Genomic DNA, 26,289 nt, shown 5'->3' on the forward strand with positions numbered 1-26,289 from the left:
CACACAACTGCTCTAAGAAACACTCACTTTATTTTGGAGGTTATGATTTAGATGCAAATGTATGTTGGGTTTTACTCTGGACTTACAGAGTGGCAGAAAGCTGTTCAAATTTTTTTTCAAGGAATCTACAGTTGCCTCACTTCTCTTTACCTGTGTGGAAGGGATGCCATTATTTTCAGTGACCTAGTCACAAAGACAGAGCGAAAGGATAGAAGACGACAACAGGTTTGCAGGCATGTGTAGTATATATCGGGTCAGCCAGGATACTGCCAACATTGTGGTGGGTGAAAAAGGAGGAATGAGGTAGTCTGAAAGTTTTTCGTGGTTAGCTTCTTATCACCCGCCTATGTCCCAGCCCTATACGATTAATTTCCTCAGCTGGCTGCAGAATTGAACTCCAGGAGATGAAGTCTCTTTTAGATATGACTGAACCCAACCAAACTGCTTTCTGAAATAAGCAAAAACAATAGTGATTGAGCAACATTTTGCTATGCTTTGTGTTCTGAACATGCAGGGTTTGATTAAAATAGGGAAGTTCATTTATTATCACTCCTTTTTCTTTTAATGAAAAATTTGATTTTGAGGATACTAACCAAAGGGCCATCTGACCTGTAGGAGAGCCAAATATAAATGGAACTGCTCTCAGTCCAACAACGGCCCTGTTGTCATTGGTGCCATCATGTACACCAGTGCAGAAAGAAACAAAAGTTGCGTCATGATGATGCGTTTTATATTTGCTTTATGCTGGAGTGAATGACCACCCAGGTACAAGCAAGACACTCACAGCACTGTGTATTATGTCTGATAATAAGCAGTACTGTCAACCTCAAGCAATCAGAAATCAGACCCCCATTCTGCCCCCACACAACGAAGAGATTATCTTAACTATCAGCTTTAGAAAAAACACAAATCCTTCCATTTGGAAAGGGAGAATTGCCTTTTGAAATTGGAACCTTTGACTTCTACACTCTACAGCTACGAGAATTAAACTCTAATTGTTGAACAAGAGCTGATGTTCTCATATATTCATATAAGTCCAGGAGCTTAAGCTTTAGGAAAAAAACAGAATTTTTTTGTACTCACACAAATATGAGAGGTGGTAGCTCTGTGCAAGTATCTCCTGTGGCAGACTCCCAGAACTTTAATACCTAGCCTAGACTTGGAAGAACAGTGACCTTAAATGACCATTGCTGACCTGAAGAATTTCACACATACATTTCTTGAAACTAAACAGTAAGCTGCATATATTAGTTTACTAACATATTAGGAACTACTTACAATTCAGAGTTCATTTTGGGCTGTCTAAAAACCATTGCATTGGCAAATGAGTAATCACAGCTTTAAGAGGGGCTTTAAGAGAGAATAGCATAGTCAGCCATATAGCTATCACTTTTACTACAATATTGTTGCAGTTTGAACAATCATTAATCTGGCCTTTGTGATTGAGAATGGATGGAGACTAATTATTCTTTTAAATGTCTAGTAACTTAACAAAAAGTTTTAAATAAAAGTGTTAGCTGAGCCATGCCAGTTGTTCTACCACAGAATGCTACATATAGGATTTACCTTTCTTTTGCTCGATATCATGTAATTGCAACAGTTTAATTTGCTGGTTTTGTGCTGACCACTGCCTGAAGGCAAAAAGGTTAAAATGCAAGTTTAATAGTTAACTTTTATTGCTAATGCCACAAGCAAGAAAGAGTTAATGATGCCTTAAATTGGGGAACTGAGAGCTAGTGGTAACCAATGGAACTAGTTCTCAAGATTTGCAAAGCATTTGCAGAGTTTTACATTTACCTCATAAAAGACACATAAGAAAATCAATAGAGTGTACTTCAAGTATATCTCTCCAGAACAAAGGTTCCTGTTCCAAAATATTCTATATATTAATGCCACAAATCTATATATGGAATAGTTTGATTATATGTAATACATCTTCAGCACTCCTATTTTAAAGTACAGCAATTTCCTATAGCTGAAACATGGTTGTTATTTTGTATTACTTTATGTGAATGAACCCTGCATTCCATGGTGTAATGGTTAGCAACCTAAAAAGGTGATCAGTTCTTCTACATGATGAACATGGCAAATGGAGGTGTTACTAATTGCCCAAATTAAGACCAGGAAATAGCCACATACTTACATTTAATCTTAACCAGACCACTACTTGCATTGACAAATTTGGCCTGTGCTAGGCAAAAATGATTTTCACACTTGCAAAAGTGAGACTGCACCAGACCTTAAGAATAAAATCCAATTTAACCTAAACAAAAGTTTTTTAAAAAAACCTAAAAATTAAAAGCTGGAAAAAACAGAGCGCTAAAATAATCAGAAATAGCTTTCTTGCCTAGGAAGTTCTGCTATGAGAACAACTATGTCAAATTCTACTGCCTGTACTGTGGGAGTAGGTCCTTCAACAATTGTTCCCAAATGATCCTGTTTCTGGCTTTAGACTTCAAATTAGCAGACCTTGGCCTTAGCAGGACATAAAAAATTAGAGAGAGTGAAAGAATAAAAGAGACACTAATAAAATAATAAACAACATGAAACCAAAAAGGAATTGCATTTGTAATGTTTGTGTGAGTCCATTCCCTTGCATTACTCATGGGATTCAGGAGGGATATGTAAGATCCGTGCAGTTCCCAGGCCTGCCCAGATCTGCGCCTAAGTCAAGTACCTAAGTCAAGTAAGCTGGAAGCCCAGAGAGCTGACAAATAGGCTATTACATAAATATGGAATAAGCTTGAGTAAATAGTTATGGTAGTCGCACAGAGTTACCGTCTCTGCAGCCTAAACACAAGTCCCTCAAATCTCCATTCATGTCAATGCTGCTGCAGAGCACACAGTTCCCTGCTTTTCAGTCTTTTACTTCTGAGTACAGTTCTGCATCATACTAAGTTCGGGTTATAACATCACAGTGATCCCATTGGGCCACAATGTCTACAGAGCAAGTTGCCCACAAAATCAACATTTCCAGACTCAAACATATACGCCACCTCCAGCATTTCCTGATCCAAAGCAGTGTGCTCACCTGCCATGTCTAGGAATCATGTGCTTCTTGTCTAACTGTTATGGGGGTAATATCATCCTATTTCCCTCTTAAATATGGCATAGTCTCCAACAGTGAGAAAACCTTACGTTTCGATGTAGGGACAAATGTTCTTAAACCTCTTTCCACCACAACTATGCATTGTGCTTCCCTGTGGCGCCTTTGAAAACATGAAAAACATTTCTCAGAAAGATTTATTCGTCCTTTAGCCACTGCCAAATTCTCCAGTGTGGTAAATCATCACTTTCTGACATTCTTTTAAGAAGGTTTTGTAACTTTTTGAGTACGTCATAGAAGTGATAGTTTCCACATTCTGATTATACACCCATTTCACTGAGGAGCAGCAAAGCTGGAATTTCACTGCCTGGAATGCCTTCTGAAAGTCATTCACACTTCTGCCTTTTTTTTCCATGGAGTAAGAAAACACTGTCTTTTGATCATACAGACAGACTGTCCTGCCCAAAAGGTAATGAGTGAGTTTTACATTACAGGGCAGAGGATGGTTGCCCATTTACACAGAACAAACAAGAAGCCAGTTTTGTGCTTATTGTTTTCTGACAATCCTGCCCACAAATTGAATACCTTTAAGCACAGATTTTTTTAATCTGTGGGCCCACCAGAATACGACTACCTCATGAGTTGCCATAATAGAGTATGCAACTGAAAATAGGCTTCAGACATGTAATTCCTAGTCTCTAGCATTGAAAGGTGAAAGTTATCAACGATGTGTAAAACATTCCCAAGAGAAACTTGCGCAGCTATTTAAACATATTTGGGTCTCAAATGTGTTGAAAGGTATCCAATTCCCATTTTACCTACTAGGAATTCTTGGACCACTACTGGTTCAGGATTTTGAAAACCTCACTAAACCTTAAAATATCTGGCATATTTCCTTGAAGTATATAAAATTTTTCAGAGAGACTGATTGCCCTTAAAGTCATTGAAGATGCTCAAAAGTGCTATATGCATAAATAATACTTTTGAGGCATTGCTAGAAATATGAAAAAACAGACTGATTTTTAAAACCATTTAGAAATAAAGTGACAAGTCTGCTCTTCTGAAGGCCTCAGCTACTGAACAGATTTTGATATGCTGAGGTCTGGGATCTCCTCTTAGCCCTTTGGACTCCAAACATCAGATTTTTTTCCTGTTAGATTGCACACCGTTTGGATACAGTGAGAAGGCATAACTGATATTTTAAACAGATTTCTGTTTAGGAAGGCTTCTCATCTCCAGCCAGCACATCATGTTCTCAGGCTCAATTTCAGATGACCAAGTGCAAAAGCCATCTTCAAGAAATCCAGCTGCCATAAGCCTACCTACCTGTTGTAGCTGCTATGACACCGTATTCTGGGGACTGATTGCTGACAGGCGAGGGGGCAGAGGGCACTTCCACTGAGGTGGCAGATTTAGCTGGGGAGAACGGCACTGGGGAGGGAGTTGGAGGAGCTGGTTCACTCAGAATAATTTCTTCTCGTAGTTCTGCTGCAGGATGAGAGAAGAATCATCAAACATAATTAAAGGTAGAGTCAAGGAACACTGAGAAATAAAAAAAATTAATGCAATCAGTTAAGTTCTGTAAGCTGTATTTCAAGAAATGCATAGCAGGAATCTCAAATCTTTGAAAGAGTACTTCTATAACATTCAGCATTATAACCTTCAGTGTACCTTCATAAGACCTCTTAAAGGAAAATGCTATTTTTCCTGTTGTATAGATAGGAAACTCATGCACAGACAGCTTACGGTTTATATTCCTGTAATATAATATTAGATACCTAAAATTAGGAGTCCAGTCTAAGTCAGGCACTCCTACTTTTTCTGGAGACATTGGAAAGAAACAGGAATCTCCAGGGGATTCCAGTGGCTTTTGGCCGTGACCTTCTCTCTTCATTGACTAAAGAGGTTGACACTCTGGGTAGTTCTAGCTGCTAAAGCTATGTGGAAAGTACACAGGGGTAAGCAACTTTTTTTTCAAAAAACCAAGCGGTTATGGCAGGGCAATGAATTAAATCCAGGTCTTTCAACACATAGAAGATATTACCCTAATCACTGAAATGTTCTTCTTCCTATAAATCTACAGGATGACAAATTAAGCCACAGCTAAAATGAAGAGTGGAACTTTCCAAAGGTGACAGAGGGGTTTAACTTGCCAAAATTAGTGGGAGATGCAAGGAAGGTAGATCACCGAGGATCCCTCATTACAAGGCGCTGCCCTGAGCAGAGAGACTAAAAGCAATCTCTGTTCACTTCTGTTCTGGCGAGTCAGTGAAGAGGGAGTGGAGCAGGACTCAGAATCTGCTTCTGTACAGGCACTTAGAACATAAGCGTACCAGAAACGATAATTTTGGTTTTTGTCTTTGCTCACTTCTCCCATCTCTCCCTCTTATTTAGACTGGTAAAATCCATTAATGTCAGTGAATTTATTTAGTGTTAAACCAGGGTGAGAGAGAGAATCAAGACTGGGTTCACTGAAATACAATGGTGCCTTAGACAGGTTAACTGAGGTAAAAGGCTCAGTACAAAAATCTCTTATTGAAACACCAAGTGTGTGCTTAGGAATGGGGCTCAGACACCAAGAGTTACATCATGAACCAGGCAGGGCTCTTTCAGAATGTATTAACCAGGGATGCCCCCCTCACAAATGACTTATTTCAAATCATGATTGAACTGAAAAACACTTTGCTCCTCACTGGGTTAGATGAGGATAAAGAAATGTCCTAACATAGAAAATAGTGAAGCCAGTGGAACAAAGCAACAAAAGATGAATAAAAGAACAAACTCACCTGTGCTTCCTTCTCCTTTCATTGCCCTCATTAACTCATTAGCTCTCTCCTGACAATGGAGTGATTCTAGCAGGTACAATACGTAGTCATCGAACATCAAGTGAATAAGGTGAAAAGACCCTGGTAATAAAGTGAACAAACAAAAAAGCTATTGACTGTCTCAATACACTCATTAAACCAATGATTACGGTATTCAACACAAGCAGTATTGAGTAGGACTGCCTCAATATACTACTATCGCTGAAGTATATCTCATACTCAAGGTAAGAGATCTCAAACCAAAACTGGGGACTAGCAAACTCTGTTCACTCCTGGATTTATACAGGCTTATACAACCAATTACTGTGGTTTAGGGTGCAAGGAGGCTGCCTAGCTGAGAGCTGGGACTTGATGGAGTTCTCTTCTCCTACATTAGCATTGAACCATTTAGACAATTACACTACAGTGGAATTGTTTCCTTTTATCTAAAGGACCAGATATAAGTTTCTGTCAGAAGTAGGCTGCCTTAGTGCCATGTCCTGATACGAATTTTCTGAACTATCATCTGTGTCGTTGGACAAAGAGAGAGTAATCAATAGGAAGGTAGAAACAATCTTCCAAACCTCCTGATGGCATATCTCCAGTGCATTGCCTGGACTGGATGATACGTCCATTAACTGTCAAACATGGAGGCATTAGCAGCAATTGTGGATGTCTTAAATGGGAAGACTTGTGCCAAAGCTTTGCTCTCTCATACTTCTACTACTACATTATCTTTTCCTAATTATCAGTTTGAATCATATCAGCAGCATAACATTTGACCTGTTTCTGTGCTTACCTCTGAAGATGCCATGAATACTATCTCTAAACTGCCATGACAGGAATGTGAAAAACTTAAGGACTAAAGGACTTAAGGGAAGAGTATGGACAAAAGAAAATGTGGGGGATGGAGTCAAAAAACACTTTGAAAATTAATAATAAAAGGAGGTTATATGGATAGCTATCTGCCACAAATCCTCAAGCAAGATTTGAATACAGATGGAGAACTTGCTAATGTTGTCAGGAGGAAGGACTGGGTGATGCTATGGACTAGGGTAATGGAAATTTAATCGCATGCTGTAAGAAGTCCTGCCCTTAGAGATTTATATCATCCTCTGATTTATATACTTCATCTGTAGAAACAGAAGTATTAATACTATTGCACAAGGCACTGGTGACACCTCGCTTAGAATATTGCATATAACTCTAGATACCCATGTTCGAGAAAAATTATTACAAGTTGAAACTGGTATGGAGAAGATTACCAGGAGGATGCAGGGAATGGATAATAGATTTTAAATGACTAAAAATGCACGGCTGGCTTCATTTTGCAGAAAGGAAGTGAGTTGCTTCCCATAATTTGTAAAGAAGGATATGTCAGGGATGGTGAAGAAATGTTTGCCCTAGAGCACACATAGCCACAAAAATAGATGTGTAAGAAGAGACCATAGATGCATTTCAGGGGAAAATTAGAGGAGCAAAGCATCAGAGCTGAAACATTGTGTAGTGTCGTGTCCTCCTGAAAGGAATAACATTCATCTGCAGACGAAGACTGACAAGTATCAAGATGGAGTTTCGTCAGTTTATGCAATAGACTCCATGACACAGAGTGCTTGTAATAGCTCCAGACACGATTTGATCCTACAATGTTTTTTTTTTTAAAGCTTCTATGTTTATTTAGACTTGCATGGAATATTTAAAACATGTACATATAAGTCATTAAATAACAACTGCACATGCAGTCAGGTTAAAATAACAGCCAGTCCAGCAGCTGGCTTAAAGCAGAGAAAGATCACCAGCTGAGAGGGAAACAGAGATCAATTACTGCCAGACAAAAAAAAAAAAAAAAAAAGCCTCATCTAGATGTGTTCCTTTCGAAATTCCATTACTACATTTTGAGGAAAAACACTTCCATGGGAAAAAAATGCAACAAGTTTCGAATTCAATCACATTTCATAATGATTGGTTTCTTCACAGGAAAGTTAGGTTTATCTTGGGATAGTAGCTTCTACCACAACAAAGCATAACTACCGCTGCTCCAACTTCTCTACTCAAACATACTGTTGAAGGGCAGAAGAAGTGGTTTGAAAGACCCTATATCCTTATACAATTCTTGCTGGCAATTCAGCTTTCAAAGCAACTCTGAGCACATTCTTTTTCTTTGTGACCCGGATGGTCTTTGTGTTTCATTCTCACTCCACGCCTGCATGGCTTCTGTCGTCACTGATACGAGCTGGGCACACACACTGGGAGGTGAACATGTGCCTTTGTGTTCTTGGGCAAAGCAGCACAGAAAAAGGACATACATGATTGCAACACCTTTGCTATGGGGAGAAAATCTTTGGCTGTTGGTGAACCTGAAGCATTTTGTTTCACGGATCCATGCAGTTCAAAATGGTAACAAGTTTTCCCAGCCTTGCAAGGATAAATAGTGGAGATCTTCACTTACCTACTGCAGAGAATTTGTTTTTAGATATTTTTTGGGCTCAAAGTCTTGTTAAATTCAATTTGGCGGTACAATAAAGACAACAGACCTGGCTGATCACCTTGTTACTGACCTAGCATTTCCCCAGTGGAAACCTAGATTATCAAGAATCTTCACAAAATGCTCGTTCTTCTTCTGACTACAGTTTTTCAGTGGAAAGTTTCTATTGACTTTAGTGCAACTACTACTGATAAGTATTTCCAAGGTAAGACAAACAGGCCTAAATTCTATCAAACTTCATGTGGAGGTATAAAGCTCAGGGTATTTAGTGTTTCCCATCAAACTCCTTGCTCAGCTTTAATTTAAAAAACAAAACATTTAAGGAATGTTGCTTGTAGTTCATAAAAATTTTTGGAAGTGTGAACCCTAAACACTAAAATGCTAGCAAGCAAATGACAAAACCCCAAGATTTGCTATTTTTAAAAAATGTCTTTGTTTTCAGGGGGTCTAATGCTTTATTTTGAAGACTTGGGGTTGGCAATACTGAATGCAGCATTTAAAAACACTCCAGTGCCTTTGTCACTCTTTTGAATATCTCTCTTCCTCTCCTATTATTTCTCCCACTGTGTATTTTTAAACTCTGTATAGAGTTTTTGAGCCCAGAATTTGCGTGAAAGGCACTAGACAAACAAGTTGTTGGTACTGAATGAATGCAATATTTTTACATTTTTAAATGAGTCAAAGGAAATGTAAGCTATAGAGTGAAACCAATATCAGGGCACACATTTCAGCTACAAGTGAATAGCTATTCAGCATGATGTACAATAATTTATTCTGTGTTTGCGAACTACTGTTTTTCGCATGAAACTATTTGGTTCTTTCAAGTATACCTTTAAGTATCGAAACGGATCCAACTGTGGCTGGCAAACCATACACTTCTTTAGGAAGAGGTAAGAAGTCATTCAAGAGACTGCAGTTACAATAATAAATAGCATTTGGCTCTAATTTTCAGGAGTTAACAGAAATCATGGCAATGATTACCCAGCTAATGTATAGTATCAGCAGCTATTAACAAATAAAGCAGTTATGTGTAAGTAGCAAAGCAACAGTAAGATTTCCAGATCTGGAGAAAATCATGGAGCTTCTATTACTAATTAGTTACTTTATACACTGGATGCATCACCCAAACTCTGCCACCAACTGTGTCTTTGATATGCATAGACAGGAAGGAGGGAGGGAGGGAGGCAGGCAGAGAGAAAAAGGGAGAGGGAGCAAGAGAGAGAGGAGCTTTTTTTCTGCCAGGGATTGTTTCAACCTGCCCATGCCACCATGGCATATTTAAAAGCTTTGCAGAATTGAATATCGGTGCTAGCTAGTCTAGTGCCAGGTATTCCAACATCCTCCAATCAGATTTCTGTATCGTATATTTCGAAGATAAAAATATACTGTCCTGTATATAGTAAAGATCCCATCGCTTAACACATTGTTTTACTTTTTAAAAAAAATTACACTGTGAGCATCTGAGTCTATATATTGCTTGAAGTGGAAAAAATAACTGAAAATCAGACCACTGAAACAGTTTCCAATGCAGTAAAAATGCAAAACCTTTTATCTAAGTTAAGAACAAAGGCATATAGATGTAAATATTTAGAATAGTAAATCAGTCTTTGTTTCTCTCCATAGGACTCACTTAAATACCTATATTATTCTGAAAACCTAGACGGAACTGTGTTAAATTAAGCACAGAAGAGTTTCTGCCATCTAGCTCTGAGCTGTTTGCATTCAGCCATTATTCTTTTGGAACTTGCTCAACTCTAATTCAAGAACAATGTGTCAAATGGCCTCGCAGTAAAAAAGTACCATCATTAATACAAATTATTACAAATTTGTGTCTGTGGCTAAATAACATTTGGGACATTTTGGGGGAAACAAGGTAGGGATAGCCCAGGCTTCTGCCTGATAGGATGAGGATATGGTTTTGGTATCATTCTCCCCTCCTTTGCAAACCTAAAGGCTCAGATCTCCTCCTGCTCCACTGGAGTTACACCTGAGCAGGGAAGACTCCACCCTGTATAAATAAGGGTTAGAATAGGGACTGAACTAACGCTTGTCACATCACCTCCCAGGAGAGAATTCACCTAGCAGGCCGCAGACCCCTGCAATTCAACAAATGATTACGTGGTTTGTATGAAGTGAAACAGTTTCAACAGAAAAGATGAGAAAACCCTCCTGCAGGACAAATCCTCTAGCCTTTTGGTTAGAAATCTTGCTCTGGCAGTGATTAACACTGACTCAAGACAGCTGAGGCAGGCAACTGTGGTCTAAGCACCAAAATATGGCAGATGCAAAAGAATCCTATTTGAATTTCCTTTTTTTTCAAAAATAAAGATTTCTGAATTGATTAAAATCCCAAACTATCTCAGCTTCACACTTAGCACGATGATCCTCCCCCCCCCCCCATTGGTTACCAAATTAAAAAGCAGTTATTGATCCAGTTCTAATTATAACACCACACACCCATGAAAAACACATCAGTTATGGCCAGTACCTTCTTTCCCTGACTATGGTTACATATAAACATATCAAATTCATGTTCAAAGCTGTGTGTCCGTGTAAGAAGGAGAATCACGCATTTTGTATACACAGATATTCTCAGTGAACTAAAAAGACAAAAAAAGACAAAAATCTACAAATTTAGCTGAGCAGTTAAAGTTCTCAGAAATGAGAAACTGAAGACCCAAATTTATGATGGAGACAACAGGTAAGTTATTTTGGTAGATCTGATATATTATATTATATTATATTATATTATATTATATTGGATCCCAAACTCAAACCAACAAATAATTCTCAATCTTCATATTTTCTCGCTACATGGCACGTTCATAAAAGTTTCTGTTAATCAGTAAAAAATCACAGCTGAGTATCACTCTACAGACCTTCCAGACAACTGGTGGTCTAGTAACTACTTGGGGAATCCCTGTTTGATTAAAGATGTTTTGGTGGCTGATCCTTTGAAACAAGAGAGTGCTTGATTAGGTTACAAATATATCCTGAACAGGAATAAAAATTATGTTGTAATGTGCAACTCAGTAGCAATAATGTATCCTTAGGGGTGCTTTAATGTCAGCATTTCATGACTTGTAACAATGTAACCTCAACATTGCACTAATGTAGGATGTTTTTTCATTTTTTGGGTACCGGTGTGTTTCACAGGTTGGGATTATGTCTGCAGAGAGAAGTGTACAACTCAAAGTGCTAGAAAACAAAATTCAGCATTTATTCAACACTCATGCAAAAGGATTTTTGAATACTGGAGGAAAGTATACTGTTAAGCAGTATCAGCTACTTTTAAGCCCACAACAAAAGAAAAGTTGCAGTGACTCAAGGAGAAAATGAGTCCTAGAGGAGGTGGAAAATAGATGTGACCAGGATACTGGTACTGAAAACACAAGCTAGCAGATGGAAATTGTGATCATCTTGGGGATGTTCACTATCCTGATGTCTAATGGTGACTCTGTAATACCTGTTTGGAAAACTCTTTACAATGGGAAGCCAATGAAAGTAGTCTTAGATTACAATATAAATACAGATTATATTGTGCCTATCTCTGACGGTATCTGAATGTATACTATCAGATGGTTCTAAAAGCATAAAGGACATCAAAGCTCAGCTGGCAGAAAACCTTGCCGTTGTTCAATGCAGTGCCTTGACAAATTCATTATTAATCTTCTACTAACATATTCTGACAAATATGCATTTATAAAAACCATTCCTCATGCAAAATCTGGTCCCAAGTGACTGTGAATGTTCACACTCACGTCACAGCAGTCCATTTTCAATCATTCCTGCTTTTAACTGCTTTTAATCTTAATTGTTTGTATCCCAGGATTCAAGACAAAGCCCCTTTTGAAACTGTAGAAAAACAACACAGTTCTTCAATCAAAAAGTAAAAGTCTATTTTTCCACCCTGACTGAATTCTAATAGAACAGAAGAGAATCTGCCCAGGGTATAGAAACACATTCATTTTGCAAAGACTAGTTTAAAATGCTATGTCCTTTAAAAACAAAGCTGGCAAAATGGTTCACTGGAGAGCTTTTTATCCACTTCAGTGCAAAGTCATCTCTCTTAGCATAACACGTGGTCAGAGCGGTTTGGGTAACCAGGCTCGCTTTGCACTGAAGCTCCTCTAATCAACTCCTCCAACCGACCTGTGAGTGGTAACTCCAGCTACTGGCTAACAGCAAACAGAAGGAAGTAGTAATGTTTTCAGCTCCCCTGGCTGGATCTTGAAGACAGACATCTGTCTGAGCATTATTTCCAAATGTCAGTAGCCCCAACTCTTTTTTTAATAGAGCCCTGGATGTGTGAAAACTGGATGTGATTTCACTTAAACTGTACATTACAAGCCAGGATACAGATTTGACTGTGGTATGCAATTATTACAACAAAATGAAAGTACCAAAGCTGGGTGCGCTGTGCAAAGTCATGTCCCGAATCACTCGAGTGCCAAAACAGGACCACATCAAGAGGAACTGCTGAGCTACTTTCTTCAAAGAGCCTTGTCTCTTGGCAGCTACCTGCAAGAAAACAGATATATCTGACATGGAGAAACTTTTATTTCTACCGCCCAATACAGCTGAATGATGCACATGTCTGTCTTCTTTTTCTATACTGAAAAACTACTCACCATTATCTTCATATTAAAATATACACTAAAAATTTAAAAAAAACCAACAAAACAAACAAACAACAAAAAAACCTTACACAGAAAGCCACCTTGAAACTATATACAACCTTCAGAAAAAGGAAATCATAAAGTATTATTCACCACCAAGACTGAATTTCCTTTATAAATTATGAAAGGACTGTCAAAAATTGCTCTGATCTTGACCTTAACCTAGTTACTTACATGTTCATTCTTGCTTCCTAGTCAAGGAAGCAATTTATAATCAAGAATGCTTGATCTACACTGAAAATTTATATTAATATTTCAATTAATGTTTACTATTGAATATAAAATTGCATTCCACTGACTAAAAGAAAAGCTCCCCAAAACTATCAAAATATTTCAAGTAATCTGGGGAAGTATCTGTTGTTTTCTTTTGCAGCAGAGAGAGGGGCAGCATTTTTTTTTTCCTACTTCTTAGCTCTAACAACTGGAACAAAGAGTTGAAATTCTAATAGAACATCCTAATACAAAATATAGTTAGTGACAGAAGTTAAAATAGTCAGTCATATAGTTTCATACTCTATGTAAAATTATGGTGATGCCTGATCACTTTTGAAAATATTTTTTGAAGATTTGTTAGTAGGTTTCTGCACGCACTTAAATTAAAATTAAGTACAAGTCATTGGTATCCCAAATCAGCTCAAAAGGCAACATAAACGTGTCCTTGACTGAATGGTAATGTAGACTTTCATCCTTACATTTGGTTGTAAATAAATGAATTAGCTAGCCTAAATATCCTTTTCATTAAAATCTTAAAAGGCCGGACTAGATTATGCTTTTTATTTGCACTATGTAGTTAGGATGACTCTGATCTCATCTCTCCATACTCCTGAAATATTGATTTGATTGGAAACCTCGACCCTGTTCCATTCCTGAATATCATCTTTTGGGATAGAATAGACAAGAGCAGAAAAAAGCAGAATCCTGAATGTGAACAGTTCTTATACCGAGCATGAAAACTGGTGAGATTTTGCCCGCTGCTGCTTTACTCCTGCTTATTACCAATGCCTGAGTTTTAAAAATTTTTTTCCTTTCTATTTTTGCTAAAAATCTATGACCTGAATAGAGCTCATAATGCACATCAGTGACTTTTGCTTACCAACCTTTACAACACATCTATCCACCATGGAATCCAGCCACTCGATGTACGACTCAATGGGGGACTGCTCCTCCAGAAGGTGATCAAACTCCTGATACACTGATAGACAAAGAAAAAATAGCCCACCTCAGTACTTGGATTCCATTTCGAACAAAAGAGAAACAAATCACAAAGAGCTGCCAATAACATCACAAGTTTGCTGTGGTTTTTATAATAGATTGCTTAACTATAACAAATATATCTTTCTTGGTGCTGACCCAGTAAGTTTGCTTGGTCTCTTATCTTGTTTCTACTGAAAGTGATGGAGTCATTGGAAGTGGTATTTTAACGTGAGCAAATCAGGATGTATTGTTTAAAATTAATCTTTTGATTTAAGCTTCAGATGTCTGGTGTGCCCGGAAGTGAAACGTTTATGGTGTTCTCTACGAAGAGTGCGAAGCTAGGCCTTGACCCTGGTGATGAAAAAAGGTCATGCATAAAGACTCTTCTAAGCACCAAGTAGATAAGTATTGTTGATAGGGCTCTCATCTGTATAATGTTTTAGTTGCAAAAACATGATTTAACTGCTGCAAATCATCTATTTGCGATGCCAGACACACACAGAGAGAATTTCCATAAACTTCTACTTCTTCAAAACAAATTGCTACCAATGCACAAATGCTATACTGAATTTATCAAGAAGAGTTTCCAAAAGCAACCTGAATACTTTTTAACCTCTCCCAAGTACACATATTCATATTTTAATACAGAAAGTAAAAACAACCAAGTCATTCAACTGCAGCTCTTAAAACTGCAAGTCTCTAGCTTATTTATGAGAATCAATGGCTGGAAGACAAAGAATCATGTGCTTTGACACCTTAAGAAACTATTTTCAACTCAGCTAAAATAAAAGGCCCAGTAAGTCAAGAAGAAAGATACTTTCTACCTGCTGTGTTACAGGATGATCTCAATGCATTTCCATTTATGCTTAATTATAAATAACAGGAGGAAGTAATTTCCCACCGTAGGAAAGATAGTGAGGGAGGTGAAGGAGGCAAAGCTTAGAGATGATAGCTGGAGAAGCGACCCAGAGAGGCTATCCGAGAATAATGCAAAGAACAAGCTCCCTGGTCTCCAAGTTGGATCAGCAAGACGAGCAGGAATGCATTTGCTTCACACCTGATTCTAACTTTGTTTAACTTAGAATTGCGAAGGCTGGAGGGTCAGAAACACTAGTTGGGGAAGAAGGGAAATAATGATGTTTGGGCCACCCTTATCTTGTTTCATTGAATGGGCAACCTCTCTGTATTCGGAAGAGGATCACAGAGAAATCTAAATGTTGTCTCCTTACTTGAGTATTTGGCTGGGCAAAAACTGCCTGATACAACAGATGAAGTAATTCAGATGCTGTGCAAAGAGGGGAGCAAGAGTGGAAAAACAAATCAGTTGCCTGCTTTGCTGCTAGAGCAATGCAACCGTGTACAATGAACTATTTGAGAAAAGTAACTGTTTAGCTTTTAGTGACTATTAAAAATACCTCAACAGGATCTGAGAAAGAGGAAATAAAGAAGAAACCATGCCAGAGACAGCTACCATAGCAGAGCAGGAAAGAGCTTCTCTTATACTCAGTGATGTTTCTCTGTTTTTCTCTAAGCTTCTTCATAGGCTTATAAACATTTATTTTTCCAGTTACAGTAGCTGGAAATTGTACTTTCTTGGTTATTAATACCAAGAATGTGAAAACAGGCCTTAATTCCATGTCATATGAGTCATACAGAGTGTGATCTTTGAAAAGATCTTTGGCCAAGTAGAGTAAACATCAAAGATGGGGGGGGGGGGGGGGGCGCAGAATCTAAGTTCTAGAATAATCTCTATACATATCTGCACATCTCAGTGGAATCCCATCTCATGATGAACATTCATATTAGGTTACCATTTCTGGGTAGTTCTTATTGGACTATATGGCCCTAAAATATGGAAAAACTTGTTCATATCTATTATCATTTAGGAAAATTCCATTTGATTTGATTACACTTAAGTTTGTATTTAAATAGTTAGCACATAAACAAAAAGGTTTCCTAAACAGTAAGGATTTTCTGAATGAGAGCCAAAACTGTTGCTGCTACTAGGGATTATAACTTTGAGAACTCTTTGTTTTTTTGGACAGTGGGAGGATGTTGGGTAGACATTGAAAACACAACAGATGACAGAAGGATGCACCAGCTTCTGGACTCCAGTCTCTCTATATGCTAACTCCCCTGCTGCCATGTCAAGTTTCTATCTCCTCAAAAGGGAAGAGAGCCATGTCAGGAAATGAATCAAGGGTTAAGAAGGAGAGGAAAGAGTACCAAGCACCTCGCTGGAAAACAGAAAATGCAAGGCCCTTCCCTAAACTGGGGAGACTTCTAGTGTTAACACGGTGGGACGATTGCCAAAGTTCACCTTGCAGGGTCCAGTGTGCATGTGTAGGTGTCACCCCTCCTCTTCCCAGCCACTCACTGAAAGAGATACCCCACTAGCAAACCTACCCTCGCAGGGGTCCCACAAGTGGTTGCCCGGGTTGCTCCCCATTAAGGCTGGTTCTGGATAAAAGACAACTGATCATCCTCAGAAGAGAGATGGCGATACAACAAGGGGGTTCATAGGGAACTGAGGTTATGAAAGACGCTAAAGACAAAGCTGGTCACCTCTGGTGCCTCAGAGGGACAAACTCGGTGTGCTTAGGGTTACACCTAAGCTTACACCATGCATACTTGTTGGACAATGCAAGTTAAATTTTATATTTGCAAAATAACTTTGATTCTAAAACCAATTTGCCAACATCTCCAAAGTCACTTTTCAGTTCATGCCCTTTACTACACTAGGCAGAATCTAAATTAGCCAATGAGCTTGCTTGATATGGGACTTCTACTTACTCATAAAAGTTCAGGGTAAAAGCTTACCCCATCAAATTATCTTGTTTATGAAAACACTGTGTAAAATGGAGATTTTTATAAATAAAAGTTTACAATGGACTCAAATACGCAGTTGCTTTAGTGTCAAAGCCATTCAAGAGACAACTCGCCTGCAATTCTACAGCAGAAAACACTGGACTTTAACAGATTAAATGGTTAATTCATAGATTCAGTTTGCTCAAGTTCATAGAGGAAAATCCTCCTGAATTTGGGTGCAAGTTTTGTGCCGTTGGCTGTTTTGCATACTGGAAAGAAACTTGTTAATGGAAGAGTGCCCAGATCCATGCCTCAAAATATAAGACCTTGACAAGGCTTTGCCTTACATTTTGATAAATATGTCTATACTTATCTTAAGCCTCCAAGCAAAACAATAGCTGCAAAACCAGTGTTACTTTCACTGAGCTTTGTTTCCAGCAGGAAACCAAGTTCACCTGGCTTTATTTGAGGGTTCTACTCTTACATTGTATGATGAGCTTTCTGTGTTCCTCCCGTGAGTCCTCCATAGTATAGAGGGTTTGTTTGGTAATGCTATTCAGATCCACATTCCTCCAGTCCTCCAGCATTTGAAATGTGATGTCTGCACTGTGGATCACGGTTCTTGATGCCTGTAATCCAATCCAATCTATTCATTAGTTCATGGTTTATTAGGTTAAAAAATAGGCTTTATCCCCTTTTACGCTTCCTTAGCTAGGCTCACTAAGTTGATTCTCCTCATGGACCCCCACCCACCAGCTTGATGTCTTATGAACATTCAGGGCCCTCTAACCACAGAGAACTCCCAAGATATTTTGCCTACTTTAATCAACTGCAAGTATTTTGCTTGCATCTACCACAAACCCTGATGAGCAACCCTAATCTGGTGGTGCTGTTGCTAGACTCTTCAATCTCTAACAGCTCTGTTGGTTTTCTTGACCAGTTTCAGTTCAAAACCAAAAAGCAACAAGAAAAATCAAGCCAAAACCAAACAAACCCCCTCAGGTTTGCGCCCTCCCCTCTCCCAAACTATGAAGACTCTTATTCTTCCCTCAGCCACATGAAAAGGTTAAAGCTCATTTGCCTCTGCATCAGATCTGCTTCTTGGCTGGTTGAGACAGGGGTCTGCTGTTGATAATGGGAGGATGGGCTGAGAGGAGAGGAAGTGATACAAGGTCATGGTCATATAGCATACACCAGATCTCTGTAAGTTAAACAGAGATGATAACCCACACTAAGGTTATCAGCTTCCCCAAGGAAATGATGCATTTGAAGAGTCCTTCATATAAGTAAACTGTTTGATCCCAGGTCTGATGCAGAAGGTTGTGGTCTCTGTATCTTGATTTCCTCTGAATCCCTATGGACCTCCAAAATTCAGTGATGATCCACAATGTTTGGAGCAAGGTAACACTGGCATCTCTGTCTCTGCTAAAATAACGGAGGAAGAAATCTACAAAGAAGTCCTTGCAGGAGTGGGTTTTTTTTCCCCAGAACTTCTTCCTGTGGGCTTCACCTCTCACACGGTTAACCTGGGTGGATACACCTTCCAAAATGGAGCTTTCAGTGTGACAGGGAAAGCAAACAGTCTGCTCCAATACACAAGTGAAACATCAATGAATTCAATGCATCCTCCTCCATTTTATACTACTCAGAATTTGGCCTGGTGAATTCTTGATCGGTAATTCTGATCTAAACTAACTGGTGAAAAACAAGCACTTCAAAGTAGATTTTATGTTCACTTGCTATGGTTGCAAGAATATTTCTGTTTAAAATCCCAGTGGTTTAACCATTTTGTTTTTTACTAATTTGCATTTGATTTATAATATAAAATTAGACTTTGAATTTTTTGTCAGGCATATGGAAATTTTTCTTGCTTTGCAATAAGCCTGATACAAATCGCTCTGAAATCAAAGGAATGCCTCTCATTTATTTCATGGAAATGAACCGTCTCTTCAAATCAAATAATAATTTTGTTTCATAACAGTTCCCTGCTGAATTTAATGATCAGGCGTTGCCAGTTGTCTAGAAAAGCATTTTTTGCTGATTACTTTTTGATTTTGTAAAGATGGTCACAATAAATATTGGAGACAAACTGCTAACATGATCTCTTCCTCTTTGGGTAAAATCCAGCCTGCCAATTCATAAAATTATTTGAAAAGTCAGTAAAAATGGCATTCAGCAAACTTGGGTAACTGAAATATTTACTTGACAGAGATGATTTAGTGATGTCTGTCGCCGGAGAATTTGTGAGAATCTTCTGGACACTGCAGGAAAGAAGAGATACATATTTACATATTGTGTTAAATAACGAAAATTATTACTGAAAATACTAAGTTAAAACAAGAACAAAAAAAAATATATCCAGTTTCCTATATACAATTGTGGCTACATAAAGTTAATTCAAATAACCCGGTTTAAACTTAGTTTAAACCTTGACCCAAAACCTTAAATCTGGATGCTTGATCAGTTTTACCGAGGCATATTACAAGCAATGATTTATAGATTGTGTGAATAATGAGATGACAAGAGAAATATAGAGGACAATGGCAGAGCTTCACTTGTTCAGCATAGCAAATTTTCTCTTGATACACAAAGGAACTGAAGACCAGAAAGAACTATTTAATAGAAAGAAAAATGTTGGCGCAAGAACAAGTGGCCATAAAATAATGATCACTACATTATGTGTGGAAATTAGAAAAGGTTGCTAAGTCTTAATGCAAACAAGTTTTGGAGGAGTCTTCTGACTGGACTAGTAGGAGTTAAAATCAGTTTCAGGTAGAATTTGATCAAAGTTTCTGAGAGAGATTACATGATGTACTAACATGTTATGGGGTAAGATGGCCCTGGAGGTACTTGCCAATCCTCTGCTCCTATTTTAGCTCTTTCGAAGCAATATGGACCTTGTATTAAGATATTTCCTATACTTGGATTTTAAAATGTTGCATTGTGCATCTTTTGTCTGAAATCTGTGACTCGGGAACTGCAAACCTGACCAAGGCTTGCAGTTATTCCTGTCAGTACCTCCATTGGCTGTGTACACTATCACAAATTCTGATGAGGAGGAAACAATTGCAGAAGCAACAAAAGCTCATGTAAAAGCTAGGATGCTCTCAAGTTTTTTGATACTAAAATCGTCAAAGACTTGCAGGTCTATCCAAACAGGCATTAGATGTGGCCACAGAGGAGGTTTTCGCTCTGTACTGTGCATAGGGGCAGTTAAAGAGTACAAATTAAGAATAACTACAAAGTGTATTGTCGTCTCTTTCTCTCTTCCTATAAGATCAGAAAAGATTTTGCTATTGCAGATTCTCAATATTTTTGAACTGACAAAGATGTGATAAAGCATATTCTCATTTCTGACTTTGTGTAACTTCTAAAATAAACTAGTAAACAATACAAAAAACCCTAAAATTAGTTGTTCCAACTTACATCCTGACTGTTCTCAGTAAAACATACACCTAATTTTTCATGCTGATCAAAATAGTTAATCCTTCTCCTAAATTAGTTTTTTTTTTTTCCCCTTTAACTTTGTGGTGTGGAATTTAGTGCTCATGAAAGGCAAAGAATTGAGAGCCGTGAAATAAAGCAGGCTTTATCAATAGGTGATGTGCACTGCAGGCATCTACAAAGCACGTCTGAAAAGGACTAGTGCCCTTTCCTGTGGTGACAGGGTAATTTGATCTCCTTCATTTTTAACTCTGGCACTTTTTTGAGTAAGGGCCTCAAGCTGTATTCAAATTGTGCTAGCCTAAAGGTTTGTTTAATAATTTCCTTTGCCTAATATCATCCCTAATGGTTGCTTACTATCAACAAAATTAATTTCTTATCAGAATCCACAAGAAAGGAAAAGCAATTCTTCTCATTTTGAGCAGTGGCCTCATTTCACTAAATGAAATTGGTTCTCATGAACAAGTGGAGATTGTAAGTGAATGCAAGATTTATAATGCTGACAGGTTTTAATTCCTAAAAGAACACTAGTCTCACTTCCAATTAATTTGTAATCAATAAACACTATATAAATCCCAGGTTAATAGGAGAGAGATTGGACAATACATACATTCAAATTTGATATTTCGTAGATTTTCTGGTAAATCGTGGAGAGCTACTTTCAGCCACTCATCCAGTTGCTTTGCAAACTTTCGTATCACCTGCGTCAAACTGAAAAGAGAAATCACTACATCAGAACAAGTTTACTCTGTGCTTTATACTATAAAATCTGTGAACGTGCGAAGACTATGGGTCAGTTATTTACAACTCACTATTATGCAGAGTTGCTGACATATTTTGGTCTGTAGGCATGAAGAAAGACTTCTGAAAAGGTTTACAGGAAAAGGAAAACATAACACCATGTTCAAAACCTCACAAAGAGTGAAAGTGTCTGTACTGCACTGCATTCATACTTACAAACAGTATTCTCAGCTTGAAATAAAATCATTCCCACTGTACAAACATAAAAAAATAAAATCACAACTCTTTGAAGAAGACAATAGATCAAGCTTTGGATTTCAGCTCAGCTGTGCCCACATTTATACAGGTGTACACAGGGATATGCAAGTGAAGCAACAACCAACTTTGCTGCAGGCTGGAGCCAGTGAGTGGGTGATGATGGTGGGGAGGAATTTCCAGGCCAAGCCCACACAGGTGGGGGAAGTGGGGGTGGAGCAGGACCTGCCTGCTTAGCTCTGCACAGGACAGGAACTTTCCCAGACAAGTGGGATTTCTCTCTTCTCTCTTACTACCCTTTCCTGATTTCTCCATCATTTCCTGCTAAACTTGGTAGGCAGCTCATTCTGTCCTTCTTGGAATTGCTCAGTATAAAATGACAGTTTCCAGGAAAAGCTGCAGGGTGTTGTGCAGGGGAGCCTAACAGTTGTTTCTGCCAGACGGAGCTGCCCTGCCTGTAGCAATACTCGAGATACACAAATGAGAGAGAGAGGAAAGATGCAAGGAACTTTCCCTCTTTTTCAGCCAGGCAGCTTTTTCTATTTGTACTCCTAACACTCTGCACTGAGAACCGAGCTGGTAAAATAAACATGGCCATAGGTCTGCTCTGCTCCACGCAGACACCTAACAGGACAGGGGATGGATGACAACTGCTGCACCCAGTAAAAAGTGGCTTTTCTGGACAGCCAACATTTGTTCCCAGGAAGTCCCTCAGAGGATTCTGGCTGAGTCAGCAAGATTTCCTTCAGGAGCTTCCATTGCAATGAGACCCTTCTTCACCCCCTCCAGTGCAGGCTATGGCTTAATAGCCACAATCTGGCCCTTTATATGCATTACAAAAGTCTATATTCACACTCAAGTCTCTCCTTATTTGCTATGAAAGAACTAAGCAGCTTGAGAAAAGGACTGCTGTTCTGTTTAATCCTTCCAATGAAATAGATTTGGGGGGGTGAGGGGCAAAGCCTGTAAAAATGTACATGTCTTATCAAGGAAAGCCCGTGCTTATAACAGGTTTCTTGTGGAAAAAATAGTTTACCTGTACTTTAGCAGTCATACAGTATGCACAGGAGAGCAGAACAATATCTTGAAAACATTTGCCATAATCAGAGCTGCTTTAAAATCTTGACAGCCAAATATACAGCACCAATAATAAACTCTTAGAGCAATATTCTTAACAAATTACTCAACCTCAGGAAAGCACCAGTCAAATAATACTAAAGGTGTACACATATATTTAGAAAAAGAGAGTTTCCTGATGCTCATATCAGGAAAATCAAAGGGGGAAACAGGTTGACTGCACTCAGTGATTACACTTTTTGTTGTGAACTGCTGATCTCTGTCCTGCTTTACCTGTATAAACAAGACTTCTTGGACTCAAATGAGCTCCAGGTAGGAAAAGAACAGCTGAGATCTACCACATGGAATGGAAAAGTGAATTTATCTTTGAAACAAAGGAGGCAAATACTTGTTAATATTAATAAAGCGATCCTAAAATAAGCATGTCTCTGTTCTTCACAGGATAGTATTTAAATTAAACCAGCTTGTCTGAGACTTCGCAAGTATGATCTTCATGTTTTATACTCCTGGCAAGCAGAATAACAATTGGGTTCCAAGAACGTAAACAGAGACAAATGCTTAGGTTGCAGTGTCTGAATATGCATGTAAGTATTTACAAACAGAGCAGCCAGGCCAGCTCCTCTTGTCACTATAATTCAGAATACTGTTATGCTGTTATCCCAGACTAGCAGAAAAGTGTCTGAAATTTTCCGAAAACAGTGTGGCACACTGCAGCCTGCAGATTTCTGATATTACCTGAAAGTTGGGACATGACTATCAGCTTCTTGTTAATAAGCCAAAAAGAAGGTGGTATCACCTTTTTATCACACAAAAAATAACATGTTTTTCACAATACAAGCCTTGTTAAAATCTAAACATTTCTTCAGGAACATGGCAGCTCTTCAACTACTTTGAATTGACACTGTGATTTAAACTCAGGAAACAGGTGGCAGCAAGCAGCTTTCTGAGAACTGATGCCATTCTTGAAGAAAAGATGTATAACAAAGGCAGCTGCGGTAAAAGCGGTCCGTGCTGCTAGCTATACTGACCTGTCAGGTAATGCTTGTAGTACTGTTGGCATCAAAACTCCAGAAATTGCTTTGTACAGTATTGAATCACAAACTCCCACTATATTCACTACAGTTGAAGAACCCAATACAGGCAGCATATGAGGAGGCATCCCTTGCCAAAAGTGCAGAAGAAAACTTTGAACCTGCAATCACAAGAAGAAGCAGGATTGTTTAAGTGAAAATAATCAAAGGCCACAAATACCATTTTCCTTAAATGACCCTGCTTAAATAGCACTTGTTTCAGCCCCAGAGCTGGACTGATGGTGTATAACACAGGCAGGGCATATTCCTTAACTAGACGGGCTTATACTGTAACACGGCACACAATGGGATAATCAACCAAAGGGTGAGGAGACACTCTGAGTGGGTGACAGGATGTCTTTGAGTTACTACAGTAGAGACATCCATGGGAACCACCATATTTTTACATTCCATCAATGGCTGGTGAGTGTAACTCTTTGGCTTCCACATGTCAAGCCTTTTTCTCTCTCTTTGCTCTCTGTCCCTGTATACAAAGGAATGCGATCTAGGCTTTGGTGTAGGAGGGAGAGGAGGATAGCACATGGCTTACAGGGGTCAATATACCATTTTCTGTCTTCATTTGGGAAAGAAACACTACACTTTTGTATTTCTTCTTTCCTCCACTATGAAGGAAAGAGGAGAAAGAATAGAGAAAGACAAAAAAGAAAATGTGGAGGAGATTTCAGACACAGCAAAATATACCTCTGAAAATTTTCATTTAGGAAATAAAGGTGTAATTCAGTGAATTATATGATCAGTTCTACAGGGGTCAGAACACCAGCATTCATAAGCGATAACCTTTTGCACACAATCTGTACTGAAATAAGTAACCACACCAGGTGCAGTAAAGAATATTTGCCATTTATATATTGTTGCTGCTCAGCCCCTTACCCACCATTGATCCTGACAAACAGATTCCCTAACAAAATATAATACCCTGCTCTTAAGAAAGTATTCTGAGACTCATGCAGCAAAACTACCTGAATATGTGTCACATATTTCTCTCACATGGAAACATCTAGACCAGGTACAATGACTTAAAACAGCCTCAGCTTTAAAACGGAAGAGTGTGAGAATTAAACACTGAGAGGAAGAAAAGCAGGGAATTTCTTGCCATTGTTCAGAAGGCAGAGTCAAAAGACCTGTTTCCTTTGATTTTTTCCAGAACCTGGATGTCATATTTGAATCAAGCCCTCAGTACCTCTATGGTCAGGTTTGTTTTCCTGGAGTAGAGGCTTTCTCCACATGTAATATAAAACCACTTGCATTCCAGTAATGTTTTATTCTTCAGCTCTAATTATAGAGCTGTCTGCATGCACTACCAGAAAACCCTCAGATTCAGTCAGATATGCAGCAGATTCAAACCTTATCCATCTCTAATGGATTGTATCAACTGCTGAGCAGTGTCTGTGTTCCCAGCTGCACTGCAGTACAACTGAGCAATTGGGGACTTCAGCTACAGCTTTCTGGGATGTCTGGGAGGCTGTAGGCCCCCCACTGCCCTGCGCCATTGTTAATAGATCAGCAGAGCCCACCATTTTGGCTGTGGCACCTGCCCTGGGTTTGTGCTAACACTCAGAGGAATTCTTTCAAACAGAGTTCAGTCCCAACTCAAAGCTTAGAAAAGTGGTGGTGGACACGCTTCTTGAGTTGTAAGACCTGGACTGTCCAACATCTTGTAAGGGGATATTGCTACCTTAACATTGTTGGAGAATGGAGAGACAAAAACATTCCCATTGCTTTCGTTCCTCTAACTCACACAGTGTTATAAGTGAGATTTAACACTATTGGCCACATATTATGTAGTCAAGTATAGCTATTGTTCATTATTCATGAAAAGGATCGGCCACCACAAAACCATAGTTTGTAATATCACATTCAAAATAAGCTCTCAGTTCCATTAATATCTTATGTATCACTAAACTACAGCTGGAGTTTCCAACCATACCTCATCAAAGTTTGCTCTTATTACAGTGTCTAGTATCCTCTGACAGTGAGTTCTATACATCATAATAAAGGTAGAAACCTGAAAAAGAATGAGAGGGAGACACACAAAAGATCATTCTACCTTAAGAAATCCGCTTTTAAAACTATCAGAATATAGAGCACAAAAAAGTAAGTTTTTTCTTATCTTACCTATGCACAATTGCAAAAATAATGAAATCGGTTACAGTCTAGTTAGGCCAGTTAGATTAGCTTTAAGATGAGTTTTCATCTTAAAAGTAAATTCTCCCTTTGAATTCATGGATTTTTCTATGTCAATGGGGATTCTTCAAATGTAAGAGGAGCAAAAAGCCTCAGTGAGATCAAAGACGAGAATGTGGCCCTAATTAGGACATAAAGAACTATAAAACCCTATTCTTTTGTCCACTTTACATTGATACTACACATGTGAATAGCATCAGAAAACTAGCAAGCTCAGCCTAGAGCAGCCAGAGCACTTTTGTCATATGTGCAGATAGGATTCTCTTAATTTCTAGTCTAGAAGGATAAGAAATGCACTAAGTCCCTCTCTGCTCAAGAAAGCATCAGAACTCTTTTTCAGTTTTGCCATCGAATGTGTTGACAGGTTAAAGAGCTATAACATTTAAAAACAGTTACCCTCAAACCTCACCTGCTGTGTGTAATATAACTTTAAAAAAAAGTGTGCATGGGCTTTAGAAATATTGTACAGCTTATACTATCA

The 26,289-nt window shown here is 38.5% G+C and overlaps 1 protein-coding gene across 1 annotated transcript in view; it reads right to left on the reverse strand.

Annotated features, from left to right (window-relative positions):
• RFX4 (regulatory factor X4) overlaps positions 1-26,289 on the reverse strand; it is a 97,136-nt gene that overhangs the window by 19,286 nt on the left and 51,561 nt on the right. Inside the window, exons 7-15 of the mRNA XM_075161660.1 lie at positions 25,552-25,629; positions 23,562-23,725; positions 21,071-21,171; positions 19,219-19,277; positions 17,501-17,645; positions 14,108-14,206; positions 12,739-12,852; positions 5,833-5,952; positions 4,373-4,534 (exon numbers count right to left, since the gene is read on the reverse strand). Coding sequence (XP_075017761.1) covers positions 4,373-4,534; positions 5,833-5,952; positions 12,739-12,852; positions 14,108-14,206; positions 17,501-17,645; positions 19,219-19,277; positions 21,071-21,171; positions 23,562-23,725; positions 25,552-25,629 — 1,042 coding nt within the window. The remainder of the gene's footprint in view (positions 1-4,372; positions 4,535-5,832; positions 5,953-12,738; positions 12,853-14,107; positions 14,207-17,500; positions 17,646-19,218; positions 19,278-21,070; positions 21,172-23,561; positions 23,726-25,551; positions 25,630-26,289) is intronic.

The sequence above is a fragment of the Calonectris borealis genome, chromosome 1 (assembly GCF_964195595.1).
Source record: "Calonectris borealis chromosome 1, bCalBor7.hap1.2, whole genome shotgun sequence".
NCBI classification, from domain to species: domain Eukaryota; kingdom Metazoa; phylum Chordata; class Aves; order Procellariiformes; family Procellariidae; genus Calonectris; species Calonectris borealis.